The sequence below is a fragment of the Vanacampus margaritifer genome, chromosome 2 (genome assembly GCF_051991255.1).
Source record: "Vanacampus margaritifer isolate UIUO_Vmar chromosome 2, RoL_Vmar_1.0, whole genome shotgun sequence".
Lineage (NCBI taxonomy): Eukaryota > Metazoa > Chordata > Actinopteri > Syngnathiformes > Syngnathidae > Vanacampus > Vanacampus margaritifer.
The window spans coordinates 12,542,935-12,570,232 of NC_135433.1; the positions used below are offsets into that span (position 1 = coordinate 12,542,935).

At 39.2% G+C, this 27,298-nt stretch overlaps 1 protein-coding gene across 1 annotated transcript; it reads left to right on the plus strand.

The window, feature by feature from the left end:
* The first annotated feature begins 1,440 nt into the window (after window positions 1-1,440).
* Window positions 1,441-26,750, plus strand: ighd (immunoglobulin heavy constant delta). Its single transcript, XM_077555583.1, has 17 exons — window positions 1,441-1,822; window positions 6,693-6,703; window positions 11,669-11,715; window positions 12,762-13,055; window positions 13,961-14,305; window positions 14,394-14,717; window positions 14,792-15,151; window positions 16,474-16,623; window positions 18,530-18,856; window positions 18,948-19,244; window positions 19,898-20,209; window positions 20,826-21,110; window positions 21,188-21,514; window positions 21,611-21,928; window positions 23,245-23,532; window positions 23,624-23,772; window positions 24,409-26,750. The coding sequence occupies exons 1-17, from the start codon at window positions 1,463-1,465 to the stop codon at window positions 24,415-24,417; spliced, it is 4,203 nt and encodes a 1,400-aa protein (XP_077411709.1). The 5' UTR covers window positions 1,441-1,462; the 3' UTR covers window positions 24,418-26,750.
* Window positions 26,751-27,298: the final 548 nt, after the last annotated feature.

Sequence of the window (27,298 nt, forward strand, 5' to 3'; positions counted from 1 at the left end):
GCTATTTTTTGTGAAAAATCATTAACAATACCACCCCACATAGATGAATATAATTAATTAGCCTCCATTGTGTCCAGGTGTGATTGTGACTGAGAATGGCTGTTTGTCTATTAGATCAATCACTCAACATGACGACATCTTACATCATCACGGACCACTCCTTCTTCTGGACTGCTAATGCAAATGTTCACCCTGTGTGGTGTACTTAGTCCGTCCGACTTGTCTTTGTGTGTAGAATCAGAGATCCCATCTGCAGCATCGGCAAGATGAACTCACTCTCTCTTCTTTTTTTTTTTTTTGTGGAGAGCTCAGTATTATTCATTCGGTAATTTTACCGATTTGACTTGTCATCATCATTACTCTCCTTTTTCTTTTTTTCTTTTTTTTTATGTGGGTGAATATGTGTATGTGCGTGCGTGCGTGCATTCATCACCTAAAACCTATAAAAAATAAAAATAAAAATCCCATACCGTTTCCCTAAACCGAACACTTCCAGCCAGAGTCTCACTCTCTCTTCTGACACTTTCGGTCCTTCTGGCCTGTGAGTCCCTTTATTGCTTGACAATATTCACAAATGATCCTGAGCTCGCCTCCCGAATTAATATTCCTCTGCTGTCTTTCTGCCTTGGCAGCCTGTGCCGGTCAGAGCATGGAGTCCATTCCCTCCAGTACAGTCGTGAAACAAGCGGGTCAGACGCTCAGTCTGTCTGGCAAAGGTTACGGTTTCACGTTTACCTGCTGCGTTATGCACCGGATCCGGAAAGCTCCTGGAAAAGGCCTTGAATGGATAGGAAGAGGCTTTTCATTATCCAGTCGCAACACATATGCAAGCAGCTTGTCAGGACGTGTTGCCATTAGCAGAGATGATCCGAACAGCATACTTCATCTGACAGTGTCCAATCTACAGCCCCAAGACTCGGCTGTCTATTACTGTGCAAAATACCACACGAGTTGAAACACTCAGGGGTGCTCTATAAAAAAGATGGGGTGGGGGAACAAGCAGTGTGCCATAGGCTACACACAAGGAGAAACTCCAGCCAAGCCAAGTATAATACTCAAAAACAACTTCTATTTCCTGTCTTACAAATGTTCAACATACAGCCACCACCTGCAGGACGGACAACATCAATTTGACATGAGAATTCCAGCATGTTGTGGAACGTTGGTTTTGTCCAGTGGCTAAATCACACCCAAAGGTGATCAATAATTTCAATTGAAGGCCGAACTTGTACCAAAAACTGTGTGGGGGGGGGGGGGGTGGGGGGGGCCATGGAGTATCTTGTTTCGGTTTCTTCATACGGTCACATTGTGGTGTGTTGAAAAGCACCCCCACTGGCCCTTTAAGCTGCCATTTTCCCTCTATGCAAAACACACTTCCCACCAGCGTGCTATAAAACCTGCTGCCATGCCCTCAAGCAAGCGCAGAACCCATCAGAAAACCTTAGTGATTCCTGCTTCCAAGATGGCAGACAAAGCGCTAGCATACTTGGTGGTTGTGCTTTTTGCTTTGACGGCCGCTGAAGGCTGGAGCATAGAACAGTCGGAACCTGCCATGAAAAGAGCCGGAGAATCCCACACTCTGACATGTAAAACATCTGGCTTAGAATTTTCTAGCTACCCGTGGAGCTGGATCCGAAAGGTGCCCGGTAAAGGCTTGGAATGGATCGCTTACATAGGCACATCAAGTACGCCGACATATTACTCCGCATCAGTTCAGGGTAGATTCAGCATCTCCAGACAGGACTCCAGCAGCCAGCTCCATCTAAACATGGGCAGTCTGAAGGCTGAGGATGCAGCTGTGTATTACTGTGCCAGAAGCACGGTGAGAGGCAATAACAGCTAAAAGCCACAAAAACTAATGGCCAATGGGCCAGTTTCCTCTTTCTGAATGACATAAACATATGTGCAAAACTTATTTAAAATAAATAAAATAAAATAAATCCCACATCAAACAACTGCTACTACACGAATAATGATTGTAATAATGATGGGTTGTGATTTATTAATAAATGAATGAATGTCTTTGTGATGGAAATGTTACCTAACAACCTTATTCTGCACTTACCGATACAAAAATAATATATATAAGAAAAATGAACCACTGCCAAAAATAAAATAAAAATGAAACAAAATTACCCGTGAAGTCTGTCTTTACACAAGTGAGAGTGAACTGGATGTCATTTCACATGGCAATTGTGTGACCTCCGACTTTTTTTTCCCCTTCAGAAAATATGGATTGAACTTCAAATTGTACAATTCCTTGTGTATCTGTCTTCCACTTTATTTGAGTTTGCAGCTCTTTTACCCCTTAGTTTATTAATACGTTGTGTTGCCGTTTCTGAATCACACAGCCGTATGATAAAAATAATACAAAGGACACTGATTACAACAAACATACATTCCAAGATATAGCTTGGTCATTTTCTGTTCATAAATCATTTAAAGACATATTATATTTGATCCATTTATTCTAAATGAGACATTATGACAAATAATGTTATACATAATGATCTCAATCCTATCAAGTATTTCATTTGGAAGTTTATTGATATTAAAGTTTGTCTCTCTGCTGGGAGGTTTTTGACAGGGTGTGTGTTATGTGTTAAGCCTATGATGTCAAAATGTGGTCAATTTCATAAATATTGTTTTAAATCAATAATATTGGTCAGTTGCCACATGAACATGTATTTTTTTTCTTCAAGTTATTGACCAATATATAAAAAAGTTAAAGTACCACTGATTGTCACACCCACATAAGTGGGGCGAAATTCTTTCCCCGCATTTAAAGTGTAATAATAATTTTGTGAAAGTGATGGTTTTGGAAATACAGTATATTTCTGCCCAGTGCCAGCGATAGACATTACATGCACATCCATGTATATTGTAGTATAGTTTGAACAATACAGGCAAAGTAACATTTTACCGTTTAAAAAAAAAAAAAATCTTCTGGCTGCACCCCTGGGAGACCACCTGCTCATATCAAACAGGAACCATAAACTCATCTTTCACTCAGAACGCATTGAATGCTCATGCGGCAAAAGAACACTTGAACACAAAATATTGGCTGAGAGCGTGCTTTTTGTGACATGGTTAAATTAAAATTACAAAAATGGAACAGCAAAAAAAACAAACAAAAAAACCTACTATTTGCCAGGTGAACAACATAATTGTTTTGACGCTACTACCTTAACATTGCTGTTTTGCATTTTTCTCATGAAAGCAGAAAGACAGGTTGTGAACCTGAAAATGAATGTTTAATTCTGACAATGAATTAGCATGACGTAGATTCCCTAATATTCCAAAAACATGAGAAAAAAGGGATGTCAAATTTTTGATGATGCAACATGTTCACCTTGTTAGATACAGTCCACCTTGTTCAATTGTTGTTCACACATGCTTGATTTTTTTTTTTATCACATTAATGAAGTTTTAAGCTTAAAATACAACATTGTTTTGAATGTCATCATCAAAGAGAGATGTTCATTTAAAACATTTTCTTTTATAATGAATGTAAGTCTCAGTATTGTGGTTATTTTAGTTAAGTTGGAAATAGGGAATGACGCATATGTTTACAAATCCATAACTGTATCGACGACTGTCTTTAGTAGCCCATGCAGTGCCACTATGCAAAGTAAGGGCCCCACCCGTGTGCTATAAAACTTGCAGTCGGGCCCTGGCAGAAGAGACGTTCCCATCAGGACACCTTCAGTCCCAACCATGTTGTGTGTCGTCGTGCTGCTGCTGCTGCTGGCTGCTGCTTCCAGTAAGTGGCACCGAGGCACACGTGACCTTTGACTCCTCACCTTCAACATTTAACATGATGTCCTTCACAGGTGTCAAGTGCGAACAGTTGACCCAACCGCCGACTCTGACTATCCGGGCCGGTCAGGAGTTGAACATCGCCTGTCAAGTGTCTTATGACACGGGCAGCTACTACACTGCGTGGGTCAGGCAGCCTGCAGGGAAAGGACTGGAATGGATCGGGAACGAAAGTTACCGCAAGGACTCCCTGAGTAACAAGTTCGGAATTGAGCTCAACCGCTCCAGCCGAACAGTAACCCTAACTGGACAGAATATGCAGCCTGAAGACACGGCTGTGTATTACTGTGCCAGACATCCACAATGACACAAATCGTCAGGAGACTTGTACAAAAAAGTAAGAAGCAAAAACAGAAGGAGGAGTTCTCAGAATTGTATCACAGGTCACCCAATTCTTACTTCCTCAAAATGGGATTACCCATGCTTAGTCCTGTTCCTTCTGGATGCGATCTATATTAAGTGCAATTCATTTGAGGGATCACATTTAACATGATCAACAAGTCTCAGCTACGTCATCAGATCAGTTTGTCATTTGTTAAGCTTCTGTGAGTTTTTGTTCAACAACAAATTCTGCGTAGCACTTTACAAATTGAAGCAGAACCTCTAATGTTGAACATCGTCAATGTTGTACAATTTGGAATTAAACCTAATTTGGAGAGAAAAAGCCAAAGAAAAGAAATTAAAGTAGCTCAGGCATACTGTCATACTTGACTTTGGTGTTTCTCAATGTCTCAGTGGCTGTGCCCAAATTCACAAGGCTCGGCCCTCCGAAGGCCACATTTGTCGGCCGCATGACATCACTTTCAGCGTGACTCGAGAGCATGCACAGTCTTAGTTAGTCTATGCTGCTTGTCGTTAGCACTTTGACAGATAGTCCGTTCTTATGTAAGTCCATGCTTGTCATGTCTCCATGTACATTTAGTCTGTTTGTGTCTTTGGATCTTTTAAAAAAACATTTTTTTTTTACTTTTGTTTGTTTCTTGGAGATTCCAAATTGCCTCGTTTTCATTTTGTGTTTTTGTAATTAAATTAGAGCTGTCAAACGATTAAATGTTTTTTTTTATCAAATTAATCACATCTTAGAATTTTGATTAAAAAAGGCTTTTCATCAAGATTTTTTCCCCTCCAAATTTAAAGGGCACCTGTTGTGTGTTAATTCTTTTGACATTTAATGTTATAGGGACGTCTTCAACATTTTTGATCCACTGCACACTCTCATCCTCCTCTTTTTCTAATCAGTTAATTACTTACATAATTTAAAATGGAAAAAAATGACCCCGATAGTTTGACATGAACAAACATTCTGAATGTCATACGCAAACATTTATCAAATGCTTTACTTTAATGCATGTAGTTATGTTTATTGCTCAAACACAACCTGCGCTACCTTTAACGTAACCATCCGCTGTCACCTAAAGGATCATCTGTGGTCAAAATTAATAGTGTGATTATACATGATTATTGCGATAATTTTTTGTTTATTAGTTAATGCTTTAACTTTGACAGCCCTAAATTAATTAAATACCTGCCTTGCTTTGCCTGCTTTTCTGCACTTGAGTCCTCAACACCATGCACACCCACTCCCCTATAAAAGAAGACTGATCTTAAATTAATAAAAATATACATATATTTTTTTTTAAAGAGAAGTTTTTTTTAAAGACAGGGAAGCAGGTTTTAAGTGGCCTCTAAAAGCTTTAATATGGGACAGAAAATGCATAGAACAGTAACAAAAGTATTACAGTAGGAATTGTGTTAACATCATTTGGTTCATTTTTGTACATAATTAACAAATATCACTTTGCAAGATATATCCATCCATTTTTTTAACCGCTTGTCTTCACAAGGGTCACGGGGGTGCTGGAGCCTATCCCAGCTGGCTTCCTGCAGTAGGCAGGGTACACCCTGAACTGGTTGCCAGCCAATCGCAGGGCACACAGAGACGAACAACCATACTCACAATCACACCTATGGACAATTTGGAGTGTTTAATTAACCTGCCATGCATGCCTTTGGAATGTGGGAGGAAACCGGAGTACGAAGGCCGAAGCCCGGACTCGATCTCACATCCTCTGCACTGGGAGGCGGACGTGCTAACTAGTCTTCCACCCTTGCAAGATATAATGAAATAAAATTGTTCATATTTTCCCCTCGCAAACCCCATTTCCTCTATTTCAATTACCCTCCAGTTTTTTTTATAATGTTTGTTATCATAAAACTTTATAATCCTCTTAGTAAACATGATAATGATCCTGACAACAATTTTGTCACACATATGTGACATATTTATCGCCATTTTATCCTGTGATGAGAGCGCTATTCAGCATGTTGGTTTTAGTCATGTTAGTTTTAGAAATGTAAATCACTTCAATAAACGGCCATTTGCAAACATTTGACATGGTTGAAGTGAATTCAAAACACCATGGAGCATGATTCTGTTTCTTCATATGGTCAAATTGTGCTGCGGTTAAAAGCATCCCACCATCCTTTTAAGATGCCATTTCCCTCTATGTAAAACACACACACTATAAAACCTGCTGCCATGCCCTCAAGCAAGTGCAGAACCCATCAGAAAACCTTAGTGATTCCTGCTTCCAAGATGCCAGACAGAGTGCTAACATGCCTGATGGTTGCTCTTTTTGCTTTGACGGCCGCTGAAGGCTGGAGCATAGAACAGTCGGAACCTGCCATGAAAAGAGCCGGAGAATCCCACACTCTGACATGCAAAACATCTGGCTCAGATTTTTTTATAGCAATCAGTGGAGCTGGATCCGAAAGGTGCCCGGTAAAGGCTTGGAATGGATCGCTTATAAAGGCACATGGAGTACGCCGACATATTACTCCGCATCAGTTCAGGGTAGATTCAGCATCTCCAGACAGGACTCCAGCAGCCAGCTCCATCTAAACATGGGCAGTCTGAAGGCTGAGGATGCAGCTGTGTATTACTGTGCCAGAAGCACGGCGAGAGGCAATAACAGCTAAAAGCCACAAAAACTAATGGCCAATGGGCCAGTTTCCTCTTTCTGAATGACATAAACATATGCGCAAAACTTATTTAAAATAAATAAAATAAAATAAATCCCACATCAAACAACTACTACTACACGAATAATGATTGTAATAATGATGGGTTGTGATTTATTAATAAATGAATGAATGTCTTTGTGATGGAAATGTTACCTAACAACCTTATTCTGCACTTACCGATACAAAAATGATATATATAAGAAAAATGAACCACTGCCAAAAATAAAATAAAAATGAAACAAAATTACCCATGAAGTCTGTCTTTACACAAGTGAGAGTGAACTGGATGTCATTTCACATGGCAATTGTGTGACCTCCGACTTTTTTTTTCCATTCAGAAAATATGGATTGAACTTCAAATTGTACAATTCCTTGTGTATCTGTCTTCCACTTTATTTGAGTTTGCAGCTCTTTTACCCCTTAGTTTATCAATACGTGTTGCCGTTTCTGAATCACACAGCCGTATGATAAAAATAATACAAAGGACACTGATTACAACAAACATACATTCCAAGATATAGCTTGGTCATTTTCTGTTCATAAATCATTTAAAGACATATTATATTTGATCCATTTATTCTAAATGAGACATTATGAAAAATAATGTTATACATAATGATCTCCATCCTATCAAGTATTTCATTTGGAAGTTTATTGATATTAAAAAGTTTGTCTCTCTGCTGGGAGTTTTTTGACAGGGTGTGTGTTATGTGTTAAGCCTATGATGTCAAAATGTGGTCAATTTCATAAATATTGTTTTAAATCAATAATATTGGTCAGTTGCCACATGAACATGTATTTTTTTTCTTCAAGTTATTGACCAATATATAAAAAAGTTAAAGTACCACTGATTGTCACACCCACATAAGTGGGGCGAAATTCTTTCTCCGCATTTAAGGTGTAATAATGACTTTCTCTCCCCATTTTTGAGTTTTGTGAAAGTGATGGTTTTGGAAATACAGTATATTTCTGCCCAGTGCACGGCGAGAGACAATAACAGCTAAAAGCCACAAAAAACAATTATTTTGCACCAATATAAAAAAAAAGAGCCAGTTTTGTCTACATCTTACTTACATCAGTACCAAAAATGTAAGAATTAGAATGGCGCTGACTGAAGAAAAAACAAAATAATAATAAAAAAAATACTAGATACGAGATTTTGCTGTTAAAATGTAGTTGGCATATCATATTTGATTCATTTATTTAAAATGTCAACATTTCAACTTAAATGGACCAGAGCTTATATTAAAACTTTTGTCTGTCAAAAATACCTTTGGCACATGCTAGAGCTGGGAGGTTTTTGAATAGGCGTGTGTCATTGTGTATATTTGGGGTGGCACAGTGTCACACACCATAGCAAAAACCAGTGATGATGTGATCATTCAACCGGCACTTGATTTACAAACTGCAAGCACAAGGACAAACTTGTTGTCACATATGAATGTCAGCTAATTATGCAATGAGCAACACTTGAAAACAACAGTTCTCTATGAAATCCAATGACATGTACTGCATGTACAAATAGCATATTTGACACACGGGACAACATCAAGATGAACATTAGCTCTTAAATTGCCAAACTTGACTGGATATGCATTACATTTACAAACACTTAGATTTTAAAATGTATACATTAATTAATATGAAATCTGCATCTCTAATGCTGGAATACTTTGAACTTTGATCCAAAAAAAGCTTGAAAACTGCTTACATTAGATTTTTGACAAAAGTATGAACCCTGTACAGTGGAACCCTCAAAAACAAACAATCCTTTCCATGAGTCTTGTTGACATCCAAATTGTACTAATCACACACCTCATACCCACCCACCTTTAAAAAAAACACACCCACGCAATATATATCATCCATCACTTTTCTGAACTGATTATCCTCACGAGAATCACAGGAATGCTGTAGCCTATCCCAGCTGTCAATGGCCAGGACACCAGGTAGCTACATCCTTAATTGGTCGCCAGCTACACATAGATAAACAACCGTTCACACCTATGGGCAATTTAGGGTGGTCAATCAGCCTATCATACATGTTTTTGGAATGCGGGAAGAAACCAGAGTACCCAGAGAAAACCCACACAGGCTCAGAGAGAACATGCAAACTCCACACAAGAAGGTTGGAGCCAGAATTGAATCCTGCACCTCAGAACTGTGAGAGGGACATGCTAATCAGTGCGCCACAAGTTATATGGTATATCATGTGAAGGAAATTCTTTGCAGGGGTTAAGCATCATTAAAGGCAAGCTTTGTTAATAGTACAGGCAGTAAGTAACATTTTGACGTAAAAAACAACAACAACCAACATCTTCTGGCTGCACCCCTGGGAGACCACCTGCTCATGTCAAACAAAAGCATCTTTTTGTCAAAATGCATTGAATGCTCATGAGGCAAAAGAACACTTGCAAGTCAGATAACACATTAAGAAAACGTGCAATTACCAAAGATGTTTCGTGTTTTTGACATTCTGTGGTCAAATTAAAGTCGCAAGAACGAAAACGTGTAACACTCGTATGTCATAAGAGAGACATGATTAGTTAGCATATTTTTAGTTGCCCGCCGATGCTTCCTGTTTTGCATTTTTCGTGAGAGAATTGAGACATGAACCTGAGAATGAATTTGAATGTGTTTTCATTTTTACTTCTGATAAAGAATCAACATAATTAATAATCACTTTGAGGTACTTCTAATTGGCAAAACTAAAAAGTTACTAACTGCCACAATAAGAGGGTTCACACACATGCTTGATTTTTGTCATTTTAATGCCTTTTCAAGCTTATCATAATCAAATAACAGGGATAATATGCTCATTTTTGAATGACCCCGTCAAGGAGAGATATTAATTTAAAAAAAAATCTAGAATTGTAAATGCAATTTACAGTGTTTTGCGACGCTGTACTGTTAAATGATGAAATGTCTTTAAATGTTGAAATGTGTTTCAATATTTTGTTGTGTTGTATAATAAAGCAATACATTCAGTAAACTGAAGATGCATGTGTTTTAAAGTGTACAGTAGCCACCTGATTACAAATATACACCTAGCATCTTTGATATCCCATGCAGTGCCACTATGCAAAGTGAAGGCCCCACCCTGTCATGATTTGGGTCAGCTGGTGGGCTCCGCCCACCATACACACCTGCTGCCCATCATGCCATCTTGCCATCAGACCTCAATAAAAGCCTGATGGACACAGCAAGGAGTGTCGGGTGATTACTCCGAGACGCCGCTCTCTTGACCTGACTGTACTCGTCCTACAAGTGTTTCTCCTGCTGCCCATGACTGACCTTTTTGCCGCCACTGTGCGTGCTTTTGAGTTTGTTTGTGATCCGCCTGTGCGCGTGAGTTTGTGTTTGTTTTCGTCCGCCTGTGTGCGTGATTTTGAGTTTGTTTGCTATCCGCCTGTGCGCGTGAGTTTGTGTTTACTTTTGTCCGCCTGTGTGCGTGATTTTGTGTTTGCGTTTATCTCTACATTAAATCAAAGTTATCCGCATTCCTGCCGTGGCTCGCCTTCCTCACTGCATCTGGGTCCTCCCTTCTCAAGCCGTGACACACCCGGGTTGCTATAAAACCTGCAGTCGGGCCCTGGCAGAAGAGACGTTCCCATCAGGACACCTTCAGTCCCAACCATGTTGTGTGTCGTCGTGCTGCTGCTGCTGCTTCCAGTGAGTGGCACTGAGGCACACGTGACCTTTGACTCCTCACCTTCAACATTTAACATGATGTTCAGCAGGTGTCAAGTGCCAACAGTTGACCCAACCGGCGACTCAGGAGTTGAACGTCGCCTGTCAAGTGTCTTATGACTCGAGCAGCTACCACACTGCGTGGGTCAGGCAGCCTGCAGGGGAAGGACTGGAATGGATTGGTTGACACAGTCAGTTGAAATCACATTGGGTTATGTAAAGTTACTTTTTCGAATAACTAAATTAATCTTATAATAAATAAATGGATATGTTTATATTTGTATAAATCACGTTTCGCCATTCATGGACTTTGTCTGTACAGGGTATGTCATTTTCAAGTGATGTCAGATTTAACCCGTGGGCAGTATTTTATTTTGAAATGGCTGGGTCAGAACCAACAAAAAGCCAAAAACGGGTCACAATAACGCCTAGAGGTTAAACCGGGCGGAGAAGTGTTCCTCCTTCCCGACTTTCCGAGTTTAACGGGACGTTCCCGTGCATACTTCCTGGTATGAAGTCGGAAATGCTCGAATGCAGCATTAATACAAGCATACTGACGTGAGAACGAGGTACACTTGGACAAGACACAAATAGTTAGGGGAAGCTGACTGGTTGACACAAGGGACTGGGCTGACGAGAACAGGTGGAAACAAAAACATAACGAGCAAGACATGACATGAAAAAAAGCACCCAGGGAAAACATGACAAAACTAAATCAAACTCAAAACAAAGTCGACAAAACTGTACTGTTTTGCCATACCTAACCAATCTCACAAGGTGAAATGCTTACAATAGGCCCAACTAATATCAGAATAAATATATTTAAAATAAACCCGGAAAACTCATGTATGAAATTGTTTGACAAGATGAAAACAGGATATTTTCACTAGTCATAGTTTTGGTTAGTTTTATAAACATTAAAGTAATGTTTTTTTTTTTGGGTGGAGAGGTCAACTCATTTTCACTAACCGTTGGATTAGACACAATCAAGATGACAGGAAATCAACCTCTCAAGGGAGGTGATTGAGAAACACAGCACTTATTTGAGGAACTGGTTTTCCTGTATTCATTTTTTTTTTTTTGTTCATTTCATGGTATTTGCAATGGCAACAAATGACATTTTATCACTGTGTAGATACTTCGACTACTGGGGTAAAGGAACCCAAGTCACAGTTACATCTGGTAAGTAGTAATTGATGTTTTGTGTCTGAAAAACTGCCTCGTAAAGTTTTTGTATTACATTGCACTTGTATTTGCTCAATGTGATGGTGCTTTTGACTACTGGGGCAAAGGAACCAAAGTCACAGTAACGGCAGGTAAGTAAATGTTTTGTGGCTGGAAACTGACTTAAAAAATACGGACTAAATAGGATTTAGTGATACATTGTTATTGTGTTGTTATTCTGTCATACTAGATACACATAAGTACGTACTAAATGCCAAATTTAGAGGCGTTTTTTTTTTTTTGCCATTCTTTTATCATTTAAGCATTACTGATGAGTGAGTAATGTCAAGTAGTCTAGGCTGCTGAACAGTGGAAATGTGTCATTTTTAAGCCTAACAATGATTGATCAATTATTCATTGTATTTTGAGCAGATCTGTCATACAACACTTTTAGTGTCATTTTTTTTAATCAATTCATATTCAACTCGCACAACTGAAATTAAGGCAATAAATATATATATTTTTGTTTTAGAAAATAGCAAATTGTTTAAGTCTTCAGTTAAACTGTTTACATGTTAAAACGTGTACTCAACTTTGTCTCCCAGTTGAGTAAAATGTCAATTAATTGATGTTTCAATGATTCTTAAACTGTGTGCTGAGTAACATTAGTGTGTTGTGTGGAATAATCAAATTTGGCAAAAAAGAAAGATTCTTTATAACAAATGATGTATCTTTGTTCATCTCATTTCCTATGCCAGCGACTTATAGAAGTTGAAATGACAAATTAATGATTTTTTATTAGATGGTAAAAAGTATATAATTGACATGTGTATCCTTTTTTGGGGACTTAAAATGTTTGCCTTGGCTCCATAAAGTTTGGGAATCACAGTCTTATACAAAGCAAAGTTTTTGTTGATCCTTTTCCATATTGTGTTGTGAATTAATTTTTTAATGGCTGAATTAGCAAGTGATATTTTATGCTTCAAATGATTGAAGTGCAATTTCCTTACTTACAAATACTGTGGTTTTGATTTCAATGATGTATAAAATATGTATTTTGCCAGGTACACCAATCAGACCGACCGTCTTCCCTCTGATGCAATGTGGCTCCGGGGCTATACTCAGCCTTGGTTGTCTCGCCACTGGCTTCACACCTTCTCCATTGACCTTCACCTGGAGCAAAGACGGAAACGCCTTGACTGACTTTGTTCAGTACCCTTCCGTGGAGAACAATAACCTCTTCACGGGAGTCAGTCAAATCCAGGTGACGAAAGCGGACTGGGATAACAGGGCAAAATTCCAATGTGTTGCCAAACATTCGAGTGCAGATGTTGAAGTGGTGATGAGCAAAAAAGAAGGTAATACTTTTCTCTTCTTTTTAAACTAAAATTATTAAAGGTGGTTTTGAATGCATGTTGTATAGCATCATGTTTTGGACGTAAGATAAGTGTGCATGGCATTTGTAGAAGTATATTTCAATTATTATTATTATTTAAATTGAGGATTTCCATGACAATTACAGTACTGCTGTTCTTTTTATCGCAATTGTGACATTCACATATATTTAATTATTTTTTGAAAACACAATTTATAAATTGCATTTTGACGCCTTCTTAAAATAATTGCCTAAGTCATTTTTTTTCTCTCCAGATTTTCCAGGAAATACAAAAAAATGGAACCATTTGCATCATGAGTAGATAATTTAAGCAAAAATAATAATATTTTTTTCCCAAAAAAAATGACGTGGGCAATTATTTTAAGAGGGTGACGGAATAAAGCTACAAAAGCTATTCTGGTCATTTAATGATGTTGATATTAGAGCAAGTCAGGCGGTAACTGCCATGAAATGTTAAATGAAAATCCACAGTCATCCTGACCTGCTGGTTATAAATAAAAAAAACATAAATTCACTCAAGGGTCCTCATTAGATGACACTAACAGAAACTGCCACTTAATTAAATAGCACAACATATCCATATATATTTTTGGGGTTCTGGTAAACAAACAGTGAGGTGGAAAGGAATGGCGGAATCCTCCCTTGTGCAGCTGCTGACCGTCGAAATTGTTTCTTGCTTCTTTTTTTTTCCTCATCTCCCTGCATCACCAGCAGTGTGTGAATAACTAACATGGGTTTCATCTATGCTTGCTTGCCTCAGTGTGTATACTGTATGTACGGTCTTGTCTCACTATCATGCCTGCGTGTGCATAAATGCGTAGTCTTGTACTGCGCAAACATATATTTGTCACTATGCTTGTTTTTCAGAGGCCTACAGGTTGCCAACTGTTAAAGTGTTGGCCACTCCTGATGGGCAAGAAGAGGCCTCTTTTGCCTGCTTTGCCAAAGATTTTTCCCCAAATGTTTACGGGTTCAAATGGCTGAAAAACGGAGTGGACATCTCCAACAGTTTAGACGAAATCAAGACTCATTCTAAGGCTAGAAAGGGCGCGGATGGAATGACACTTTACAGTGCTGCCAGCTTTCTCACACTCCATTCCGACCAGTGGTCACGTGACACCGGCATAACGTGTGAGTTCAAAGGGAAAGGTGCACAGGGGGATGTTTTTCTCAAGTCAGACGTCATCCACAAGTGTGCGTCTGATTCATCCAGTGAGTACATTTCTGCTTTTCCTTTGAAATGGAGTCCATTCGTTAAAGCAGACTTTAAAATGATGTTAAATAATTGTCATTTCGACAGGTGAGGGATTCTCCGAAGCAGATGTAACCATGAAGATCACGGGCCCCACCATGGAGGAGATGTTCTTGCAAAAAAGAGGAACTGTGACCTGTGAAGTCAACATCAAACAGTCGTCTGTGGCTGTGCAGAATATTTCTTGGGAGAGCCAGGACGGGAAGAATATGGCCGGTACCTCAATATCGCCCCCAGCAGGTCAAACGGGCGTATTTAGCACTTCCCTTGACATCACGTATGACGAATGGCGCAAGGGGATCAAGCGCAACTGTGTTGTGCTGCGTTCAGATATCGGGCACCAGCTAAAGCAATCCTACGAAAGAACTATTGGTAAGAAATCTGTCATTCTCCGGCAAAAGTTTGTGTTTGGGCCCTTGTTTGCACATGTTTTGTCATTCTTGCAGGTAAACCTTTGCAGCGTCCTTCACTTTTTATGATGACTCCAGTGGAACATATTAAAACAGACACGGTTACCCTGACTTGCTTTGCAAAAGACTTCTTCCCCCACGAGGTTCTGGTGTCTTGGCTTGTCGATGACGAGCCCGTAAACTCCACCGACATTCACAGTACCACCGAACCTGTCGAAAGCCAAGGCTCATATTCAGTCTATGGCCAGTTAACGCTCAAACTTGAGCAGTGGCAAAAATTTGATGTGGTCTACAGCTGCATCCTTTACCACGAATCACTGGCCACCACTTCCAATGTCATAGTCAGGTCCATTACGTACACGACTGCCCAGAAAAGCAACTTCGGCACGTTCGATTGACCCTGAAATGTGCAAGACTGAGTAGATGTGTCACTTTGTCTTCTCCTGTTATGCTCTTTAATGTTTGCTGCTTGTTAATCCACATTTTGTCTTGTCTTTAAATGCAAATTTAAAATACAAATAAAAAAAAATACATTGCAACTGTTGTATGTCGCAAGCTGTCCATGTTGTCGTTATTATTTAGCATATATTTATTGCTGAATGTGACTTCATTCATGCAACACATATTTCGGTATGTTGGAGTTTATCACATTAATATGTTCTTGTAGAAACACGCTATAGTATAGCAGTATTTGTGTGACTTGTCCTTGTGCTCGTCTTCTTCCTCTGCTGGGTCTTGCCACCCAAACAAAACAACAACGAATGGTCAAACACAGTCTCTTTTGTCATACATATAAATGTGTGTTTAAAAACACAAAATGAAAGTCACCCATGCCACACAAATAATGAAGGCTTTCAAAAGCACTTCAGGGTCTCCAGTCTTTAGCATTACAGACGCTCCCCAACTTATGAACGAGTTACGTTCCGAGCGATCGTTCGTAAGGTGAATTCGTTCGTAAGTTGCTTCAGTGCTATATTTTGTATTATAATTTATGTTTAAAGCCTATATAAGTATATTGAAGGTTTATATAAGTATGTTTAAGGCTTGTACAAGTAACCTGCATTGGTTTGTACTGAAAAAAACTTTTAATAAAATGGAGAGAATACGTACAGTACTGTATGTTAGAGAGAGAGCGAGAGACACTTAATGGAAGAACACTTAGGAAGAAGTTGAGGGTCGAGGAGAAGAAGATGAGGGTTGATGAGTATCTTCCTTGGAGGATTTACTCGAAACTGGCCGAAAGAAGCGATCCAACGACGATTGCACAGTTTCCTTCTTTTTTTCATCATAAATGATGCGGTAGCACTGTATGGCATCATTCAATTGATTTGCAACCTTTGTGCAACGTTCAATATTTGGGTCTTGCTGCTCGAAGAGTGCGATGGCTTTATCTATGAGCGAAAACACTCGGAAAAAGGCGCGCAATACAAAATCTAACTTACAGCATCTCTTTCCGGACATTTTCCGACACACGCGCAGACATGTTCGTATGTACCGTTGTTCGTAACTCGAATGTTCGTAAGTAGGGGAGCGTCTGTATTTTAGGTGACAAAATCAGCATTTTGCACATTTTTCTATTGGGCTTTTCAACAAACAGTAGAAGCTGACTGTTTCTGTGTCAAAGAGCAACAGACTGGTAATTGTTTGAGGAGTTATCGTTGAAAATGGTGCATACTTTATTTGGAGCTTTAACTGAAGTACTAATGTATGTCCACCAGACGTCCTGGTGGAGACAAACCACCAATGGAACAATGCTGTGGATGCAGAGCAAGATAACATGGGAAACACAGCGCTGACCTTCATCCTTCTCTTCCTCATCACGCTACTCTTCAGCATTGGAACGACTGTTTTCAAGGTGATATCATATTGTCACACTGTAAAAGCTTTAAGAATCCAGCAATGCCATTACAAAACAACACATCGATATCAATATACAAAGTGTGTATAAAAAGTCAACACACCCCTGTTGAAATACTAGGTGATATATATAAAAAAATGAGGCCAAGATAAATCTTTTCAAAATCGGTAACCATTAACTGCAAGTAAAGTGCAGCTTCTAGTGGGATTTTCCTGACACATTTTACAACACAAGCCATGCTCTGCAGAGATTTCCCACAGCATCAGATGGTTCGGTCAGTGTTCAAATATATCAGGTAGAATATAGATATGACAGTTATCATCAAGTGGAGAAAACATTACCAAGAACTGGACGGCCCTCCAGTCCAAAATGGATTAAAAAATGATAAGAGGACTGGTCAACAATGAAGTAGCTGTAGGAATTTTTAGCGAGTAGGTCTAGTATACTTTTTTTTTTTTAATCAGGAAAAGCGGCAAACCTACTAAAACATCTGTGCCCCGTTGTTCAAAACCTGGTTCATTTTTTAACCGCTGGTGAAGTAGATTTAACCGAACTTGACATTTAAGTTAGCACACCTAAGCACCGTGCTAACTTTTTAAGTGTGATTAACTCTTAAAATGCTGAATTAAAATAAATCCTACTCATATTGTCAGAGTCTTTTGTGAAGTTGGTAAAATAACATCCCATAGATTTATTCAATTCATAAGGCATGACTGTGATCTACTTGGACATTTGAACGATCTGACAAAATGAAGTCCAAAGCAAATATTGGAAATAGGTGAACATTGCGTCTGTATGAAGCACCAGTAAAATTTGATTTGCTGTAAGACACACTTGAAATGACGGGAGGTGTGTGCTGACTTGCATTTATCATGAGTTTGAATGTGATCGGTTCATTTTCATTCAACACAGCAAAGTCTCCAGTTTTAGGAGGGTGTGCACACTTGTGCAACCACATTATGTCAGTTGTTTATTCTTACTTCCCCTCTTTAAAATATGTTTTGTTTCATTAAAAACAAAAGTACAGGTTATAATAGACATTAAATTGGCACATTGATGAAAAATTATTTAACTTGATTTAAATTTTTCATATGGCAAAATTCTGCATTTGAAAAGGGGCGTGAAGACTTTTTCTATCCACTGTACAGTATATGCTGTTCATATCTATTCATACAATTACTATTATTATTATTATTATTATTAAGAGGATGGATATTGATTTGTCTTTTTTTTTTCAGGTCAAATGAAAAAAACAAAACAGGTATTGTCTGTAAAAATTGTCTCTTGGATGCACTTTGTATTTACCATTTAAGTAATAAGTGTGCATGTACAAATGATTGACTTCTTTACAATTTTTTTTTTAAATAAATATAAAAATGATGTCAGCGGGAATATCCGCCATGCTTGGTTTCTCTCTTCATGTCTGAAATTGTAAAACATTCACATCATGTTAGCACCAGGATTCAACAGGCTGTTAGAAGGAGATTTGAATAACAAAAAGTATTGAAATGTGTTTCTCACAACTGTGTGTGCCATCAGGCCTGCTCACACCTGCTGTCAGTCACGCATAGTTCCTCCATACTGTTTCACTTCTGTGTTTGGTGCTCTTTTCTCTCTCTCGCTCTCTCTCTCGGTATGCTTGTTTGTGCGCGTGTTTGTCTTTCCCCCCGCCCTCATTGCGTTCACCTGCTGCTTGTGCTGATGCCTCTACTCACGCATGCCAGCCCCATTTCCACCTGACTGTTCGATACCAGACACTGTCAAAGTGAAACTCTGCCCTAAAACCAATGACTTCACATTTAGAGTTGAGTCAACAATCTGAAGGTATGTGCCTGTATGTCTAAATTTGCTATGAACAACAACAACAACATTGACTACAGAAAGAAATGAAGTTCAAATAAAACCTACAATTTCAGTGTCAGCAGAGATTACGGTGCCTCCAGACATGACGTTGTATCCAGTGTGGGAGGAAAAATTGGGAGCCCCCGCCGTCAAACTTTTGTGCATCATAAGTGGCTTCTTTCCGGACACGCTGAGTGTTGAGTGGCTACAAGACAACCAAAAGGTAGATGCTGCGCAACCCCCCGTCAGGAAATTCCAGAGTGTGGTGAAAGGATCCAAAACCTTCACTCTCATCAGTGAGATTGAGCCGACTGTGAGAGAGTGGAAAAGTGGCTCCAATTTTACATGCAGGTCAAATCAAAACAAAGTAGAAGTGAAAAAATCCATCAGTATTTGTGAAAGTAAGTATGAAGGTACGGCTGTAGTCTCTCATCAATACATCATGAATAAAGTATATACTGGCAATAATGAACATGCTATGTCATCTGGCAGCTCAGGCAAACAACCCTCCCTCCATTCACGTGGAGCTACCCAGCTTCAAGGCCGTCATGATGGAAACATCAGAAGTGAAAGCAATATGTTCGGTGCGCACCGCATTGGATGCCGTAGTTACATTGCTGGCGGAGGGAACAGGAGACACTTACGACCAAGCGAGCCACTACAACAACGCATCTCACATCGTCAGTGATCTGACAGTATCGGCAGATCTGTGGAAGCAAATGAAGAGTGTGAAATGTAAAGTGGAGCATCGCTGCTTCTCAGATATTGAGGAGATCATACCCATGTCAGGTAGGCGCCATTGAGGAAAATCAACATACATTTGAGAGTAAAGGTGGCAAATCCTGGTCCAAAAAGGAAAAACGTTTAGCTTTAGCTACAGGTGCTTCTACTCAACTGGCAGATGAGAGTTTGTTTATCCGCCAGTTGAGTAGAAGCAAAATCTGTGGCTAAATCAAAAATGTTAAGACTTTAGCCACATGCGCTTCTACTCAACCAGCAGGAAGGAGGTTGCTTACCTGCCGGGCACTTTCATATTTCATATTTGTATATTTCATATACTTTCACATTGAGGAAGTTGACAAGTAGCACCTGTGGTTAAAGCCAAGTTGTTAAGGCTTTAGCCACAGGCGCTTCTACTCAACCGGCAGGTAAACAAGCTTGGTTGAGTAGAAGCACCTGAGGCTAAATCAAGCTGTTAAATACTTTAGCCACATGCGCTTCCACTCAACCGGCAGGAAAAAGCTCGCTTACTTGTCGGTCACCTGCTAACACATTGGGGAATTTAATAGCTCGTTGACCTGCCTGTTAAGTTGAAGCACCTGTGTTTTAAGGTAAACTGTGACAAGGTTTTTCCTTTCTGGACCTGGATTTGCCACCTCTGTTTGAGAGTAAAAGACCTGCCAGACTGAAGACTCTGATGTTGTCCTGTCATGATCGAGCAGAGCCTGCAGTGAACGCTCCATCAGTGGTGATCAGGCGATCTCTTGCCGATTTGCAGAAGACAGACAGAGCTGTGTTTGAATGTGACGTCACGCAACTTGATGCTGTTGACCTCTACGTCAACTTTCAGGTCAATGGTGTGGATATTTCTGACAAACACTATGTTGCACTCTCTAAAGCCCCGGGCCCACATTCCGTCAGTCCACATTTCAGTTTGCCAAAGTCATTCATGAAGAATGACACACGTGTCACCTGTAAAGTGAACCAAGGATTCTCTAGCACCTTCCAGTCAAACACCATTGACAACATTTTTGGTGAGTGGCTAATTCATGAGAGCTGCTTTCATATTGTTAGATATTATTAACATTTAAATTCTTTATTTTCATATATTAACCATTGTTATACATTGTTAACATTTTAATTCTTTATATTAACCTTGTCGAAATGTTTTGTGGACGTGGATAGCAGGTGGTGTTGATCTCGGTATAATTTGACCTTAAGCTGGGACATATTATTTAGTCTAAAAAATTCCTTCTCAGCGTTTTGTGCGAAAACACATTTAGTCCTTGAACAGAATCTGTCTCGAACATACGCCCACACCTGACTCTGTTTTCGCCATCGCTCATGGAAAAGTACCCAGAGAGTATGTTTTGTCTACAAATGAAAGAGAGGCGGTCGGTTTTAACTGTAAGAAGCCATTTTACACGCGGAAGAGACACATTCGGCACTCTGAAGTTCCACCTGTTATGTGATGTTCGGAGCATGTCACGATGTCCAGAGATCTCTGTTAGATTAAATTCATTTTTGCAAAGGTGTTTTTTCTTACATTAAATCTGTCTTCAAGTTTTGGAACACGCAAAGAGGACAAATAATTTTATTCCTCTTTCAATACCTATGTGTTTTCCTTATCAGTATGTTATCTTTTATCAGTGGAGCCGTCAGTGGAGCTCTTTCTGGTCCCCAGTGAAGAGTCAAGACCCCAGAGACTGCTATGCTCTGGATGGGGCTTCAACCCTCAAATCATATGGTTCAGTGAGTCTCAGCAAAGACCTCCATCAATGACCAACATCAGCATGGGTGCGGATGGACGTGTGTCTGTGGCCAGTCAACTTGACATAGAGCAAGCAGAGTGGCAAACTGGGAAAGTATTCACTTGTGAAGTGTCTGATGGATGGCTGAATAAAAATGTCAAAAAATCCCTCAACTTCTGCTCAGGTAAATGCTTGCCTAACGTTATACGCATAAGTGAGTAAGATTGAATCTAAAAATATCCATTCTATGTATTTTTACAGTAATCCCATCATCATTTCATAAAGTTGACGTGTATATTCAAGGACCAAAACTCGCAGAGTCTCAGCAGAGGGATCAAGTGACCGTCACTTGTCTTTTCCTCGGAGTTCATCTTGATCATTTATCCATTTCATGGAAATTGGATGGGAAGAAATATTTCCAAAATTCTCATACAGAGAAGCCGTCCAGTCACGGCAATGACACACAGTCCCTTCGGAGTTTCCTCAATGTGTTAGCAAGTGACTGGGATGCATATAAACAAGTGTCTTGCGAGGCAAAACACAAGTGTTCCAAACAGGGATACGAGCGTCGCGTGAGCAAAAGCAAAGGTATTGTCGTTTTGTTTTGTGCAATTGCAGTCTTGACACAATTTAATGACCAACAAAGCATCAACATTGACTTTATCTCTCTTTGTGTTCCTCTAGACTTGAATCCACCAACAGTGCGCATAATACCACCGACCGTCTCTGAGCTGTCAACCTCCGATGACCTCACACTTACTTGCCTGGTTTCTGGGTTTTTCCCAGATAACCAGATAGTGTACTGGGAAAAAGATGGCCAAAGACTGCCATCGCTTGCATACACTAACAGCCCTTCATGGAAATACAGCAGTAGCAGCACTTTTTCAATGAGCAGCAGGCTAAATGTATCAAAGAGTGACGACTGGGGATCCAGCTATTCTTGTTCTGTCAGACATGAGTCATCTGAAACACCTTTTACAAGCACAATTGAGGATGTGTTTGGTGAGCTCAAATTGTTTGTCAAATTTCACAATGTTTTACAGTGGTACCCCAACCTACGAGTTTTTCAAGTTTTGAGCAGTCTATTGTCTTAATAGTTTTTTGCTTTGTGTTGTGAGCCTAAATTTGAAATACGAGTGAGTAAGCTTCACATATGCAGCTGCTTGAGTGAAGTGAAAATAAAATGGCTTAGGCCAGCATTTCCCAACCCTGGCCCTCAGGGAACACTATCCGGCCTGTTTTCCAGGTCTCCCTATTCCAACACAGGTGATTCCAATGATTAGTTTACCGGTTGGCTCCGGGGAAGCCTGATAATCATCCTCACCTGTGTTGGAGAAGGGAGACCTGTAAAACAGGCTGGATAGTGTTCCCAGATGACCAGGGTTGGGAAATACTGGTTTAGGCTGCAGGCCAGTTCAATTATCTACAAATCCCAATTCCACTTAAGTTAAGATGCTGTCTAAAACCCTACATAGCCAACATATTAAATGTTCAAACTCCTGTTTTGCAAACATTCACTCATTTTGAATGGACTCGTCAGACCACAGCACACTTTTCCACGTTGCGAACTCTCAGAAAAGGCAGTGAAAAAAAAAAAGAAAAAAAAAGGGAGAACAATGATGATGACATGTCAAATCATCAATACTGAGATCTCCCAGAAAAAAAGAAAAAAAAGAAAAGAAAAAAAAGAAAAGCCAGTGGTGTTTTTGGGTGTTGGTGATATATGACTTTCACTTTGCATGGTAGAGTTTAAATATACATTTGTAGAATTAGCCGACAATGGATTTGGAAATGGCAATGCCCTTCACACCATAGCTCTCAAACTCAGGTCCTCAAGGGTAGTTTGGCATCTTTTAGAGGTTTCCCTCCTCCAACACACCTGAATCAATCAGAATCAGGTTTCTGCAGAGCTTGCTGATGAGCTGAACCTTTGAACAAGGTGTGTTGGGCCCCGTCCAGACGGAAGCAAAGCCGGCTTCGTTCCTCAAAAACCTCGTACACAGAGACGCATTTTAAGACTTGCGTGTGTCCAAAAGAAGACGCTGAGGACGTTTAACGGCTGTAATGTATATGCCAAGTCTGGAGTGGCGCTGTAACGCAGCCACAGGGAGTTAACGGGAAGCGTAGAAGAAAAATCAGCCAAGAAGACAAAAACTTTTTTTTTTTTTACTTTATTACAATCAACAGAACAAAAATGGCTTTGCATGTATCGAAACAACATGAAAAAGACGGGCACCACTTTATGATTATTTTCTCCATTTTACAATGAGCGGAATCCCAATCTTAATGTTTATGACAATAAATGACTTCATGTCCAGCCACAGTGACTCCCAGCCATCCTTCCGCCATCTTGCTGCGGGGTTCAAGTGAACTTGTGTGCCTGGTGTTCGGCTTCAGTCCGGCGTCCATTAACGTCTCCTGGTTTCTTGATGACACCGTTGAGCTGTTGTACTTCAACACCAGTCAACCCAGCAGAGGCCCCGATGGAAAGTTCAGCATCCAGAGCCGCCTACACCTGTCCCAAGTCGACCTGTTACCTGGGGCGGTCCACACCTGCAGGGTGACGCATGCAACCCTCACGCTGACCTTGAATGTAACAAATCCAGGTACTAATTAAATGATCCATGACTGTCCGGCACATTGATCACAGCACTTTATGTTATGAAGCATAATCACATACATTTTAATTTTTGACAGTGATTTTACCAGATTGCAACGTATTGGACGACATTGCTCATGCAGTTGTTAATCAAGACATCAATGTGGAAAGTTGGTATATGTCTGCCACATTCCTTGTGCTTTTTCTCATTTCCATCATCTATGGTGTCTTGGCCACGCTGGTTAAGGTGAGAAACAAAGTTTCCCTTTTTTTTTTTTTTAAACAGATTTATATATATCATCTGATGACATTCTTTGCTCATTTGTACAGTATATTAGCTAGAGCTGTCAAACGATTAAATATTTTTATCATATTAATCACATCTTAGAATTTTGATTAATCACAATTAATCGCGTAATTAAAAAAGTTTCCCGCCAAATTTGAAGAGCACCGGTTATGTGTTAATTCTTTTGACAATTAATGTTTATGAGGACGTCTTCAACATTTTTGGATCCACTGCACACTCTCATTTTCCTCTTTTTTCTAATCAGTTAATTACTTGCATAATTTAAAATGAGCCCAATATTTTGACATGAACAAATATTCTAAATGTGATACGCAAACATTTATTAAATGCTTTACTTTAATGCATGTAATTATGTTTATTGCTCAAACACAACCTGTGCTTCCTTTAACGTAGCCATCCGCTGTCCTTACGCTAAAGGATAATCTATGGTCAAAATTAATAGTGCGATTAATCTGTGTTAATTCATGATTAATATGATAATTTTTTGTGATTAATTAATCAGTTAATGCTTTAACTTTGACACACTAATATTAACTAATATGCTGACATCCTTCCCTTCCTTTTTTCTTTCTTCAGACGAAATAATTGTGTCACCAGAACAGATGCTATTGAGTTCTTCTGCGTGGATTGTTTGATGATTGCTGACCAATTAAATATCTATGAGTGTTCTATTTGTGCTATTATTGTTACTCTTAAGACTTTCACGTCACTGATGTTCAACAATCTAAAAGCAGAAATTGCAATTTCCTTATGGCAACAGTCCCCTCAATATACCAGAATACAGTAAGAATTACAGTAGAAAATGTATGACGGCGTATTAGGGCCACGTATAATTATTATTATTATTTTTTTGAAGGTGGGGGCAATATTCCGAGAAAAAAACTTGCCAATTTGCCACTTGCCACTTAATAATCTCGCCAATTTACAATTTTTTTTCTCGCAAATTTGCAACTTTATAAAGGGACAAATTTGCGAGGTTATTAAGTAACAAATTTGCCACTTTATATAGTGGCAGATTTCTTTATATAGTGGCAGATTTGCGAGAAAAAAACTCAAAAACTTATACACATAAGAAAATACACATAGCGTACTACTCGACTGTTTGTGCCAATACTTTTCGGTCGGGTTTCCAAATAGGGAGATAATAATTGCTTTAGCAAAGATTAACCATATCATGGTAAGCATTCACTCTTTAAAGGTTCACACCCGGACGATCAAACATTTAAATTAATTTGTTAAAATGTATATTTACTTGTACATTTATGTTTCCAGAATTATTATTTACACATTCATACAATTTGCTATTTTTTTGTACAAGTATCTAAATTGATGTGTCGAATCTGCTGCTCTCCGTCATTCACTTGCATTTACCTATGGTATGCTAGCATTTGATTGGATAGTGTTAGTCAGCTGATAGAGGATCAGGAAGTGTTGTCGCTCTGGCTGCGGTGAATGACGAGTAAAGTTTTAATTTAAGAATTAATCCGTCTACATCCTGCCTTTTCATTTTATAAACAGTGTCCGATTAACCACCAACAAATCCTCACATGATTAGACTATAGCTACGATACGTGCATTTCTTGTAAATTTCTGAGGGTTTTTTTCTCGCAAATCTACCACTATATAAAGTCGCAAATTTGCGACAGAAAAAAGTATTTTTCTCTGAATATTGACCACGCCCTCTAAAAAAATATATTTATACATGGCCCTCATACGCCATTGTAAAAATGGATACATAAGTGCAAAAAAAAAAGGAAGCTGCATTATGTGTCCTTTTTGTTTTATCAGTCTGTGATGATAAAATATACAAGATTAAAAATAAGATTTTTCTTTCATTGATAATAACATAGTAACTAAAACACACCCTCAGTTCTTCCAACGACCACTAGAGAGAGCCAAAGCCAAAATTGGTGTGAAAGCTTCATGTGAAAGGATCACTTGAGATGCAAAAAAGAAAATGTCAGGCCTTAACCGCTCCTACTTGGGAGTATAAAGTGAAACATTCACTTGAAAATCAAGTGACTGGTTTTATCTCTTCTTTCCAACACACATTTATGTAAACACAAGGATGTGCAGACACCCACTATGTATACACTGTCTGTGTTTTGTGTATATGGTGGGTTTAAGGAATTTCCATCTGGGAGGGATGACACTCGGCACATCCAGGATCACTATTGGCTACCTCTGGAATTATTTGTCTCTGTCTGTGTATGATTGGCCGGGGACCTGAGAGAGCCAGCCCAAATCGGTGACGCTGTTGCTGGGATGTGGACGCATGCAGCACACGGATGCCAACCTAACTGCCAAGGGGTCGGCAATTGGGAAGCATATGGCATCATGCCCAGCAGGCTGCCTGAGACGAGGTCACTGTCGATGACCACTGTATTGTCCTATACTCGCAACATTCTCAACTCTTGAGTGGTCATCTTTCTGTGTCAATCTATAAAAAAAATAAAATAAATAAAAAAGGAAACCCATGAGGCTCTCTATAGAGACAAATGTAAATGTCCTATGGAGAAAGGTTTGGTAAGTGAAGAAATGTATTGCATCAAAGTAAAAGGGTGAAAATTAGCTTATTGAACATCAAGCAGGCTCCTTGGAAAAACGTTTCAATTTATGTATATGGTAATAAATGAACGTCTATCACTTAATTATGCTACATATGCATCATAGTTTATCTGTTAAGTTTGGATCCTGTGGACAAACCCGGAACAAGGTTTTGAGCTGCAAGGTGTTGGGAAAGCGTTTAATATACTGTACAAAATGTCACCAAGGACCACATGAGCTGGAATGTTCTAAAAATAGCTCACCAGTAAAGGAGCATTGTGATTGCTTAGGAATTTTGTAGAAAGTGATCATATGGCAATGTAAACACTGGCTGAGTTTTATAGAAATAAAGTATGGCATATTGATATTTATCTTTTTCCTATACCGCGTCAATTTGATAATAATGATTTGACGTTGTCAACTTATTATTGTGAGGAATCATGATTCATGATCCGTGTCTTCACATAGATGGAAATCATTATTTATGACGACATACAATTCAAGCTGAGAAAATGTGTTATTTTCAAGTGTGGTAGTCAAACGAGAAGCCGAGATGCAACTCTCCGTTTGAAAAAGACTGCTGACCCCTGGTGTACAAACTGTGTCTACACACACTCAGGATCTTCACATTCAAAAAAGGTTCAAGTATACCTTCTGCTATTTACTACTTTTATGTATGTAACATGATGTAGGTGAATTCATTTGTTGTTCCACTTAAATTGTTGTTCTTGCTCTACAAATAATTTTTGCACATTGCTGTTGTCATTTTTGAAACCAAATATACAGTATAAACCAGACAACATTTATTTTTATTTTTTTAGTCCTAGAACATGATTGTTTCCCAACCTTTATTGAGCCAAGCCCAATAATGTACAACTGAAAAAAAAACATCTCCAGGTGTACCAGACAAAAATGCCAT

Coding starts and splice junctions, on each gene's coding strand:
- ighd (XM_077555583.1), top strand. CDS start 1,463: ATGGCAGACAAAGCGCTAGCATACTTGGTGGTTGTGCTTTTTGCTTTG. Junction 11,716..12,761: donor CCAAGTCACAGTTACATCTG/GTAAGTAGTAAT, acceptor GTATTTTGCCAG/GTACACCAATCAGACCGACC. Junction 15,152..16,473: donor CAACTTCGGCACGTTCGATT/GACCCTGAAATG, acceptor TATGTCCACCAG/ACGTCCTGGTGGAGACAAAC.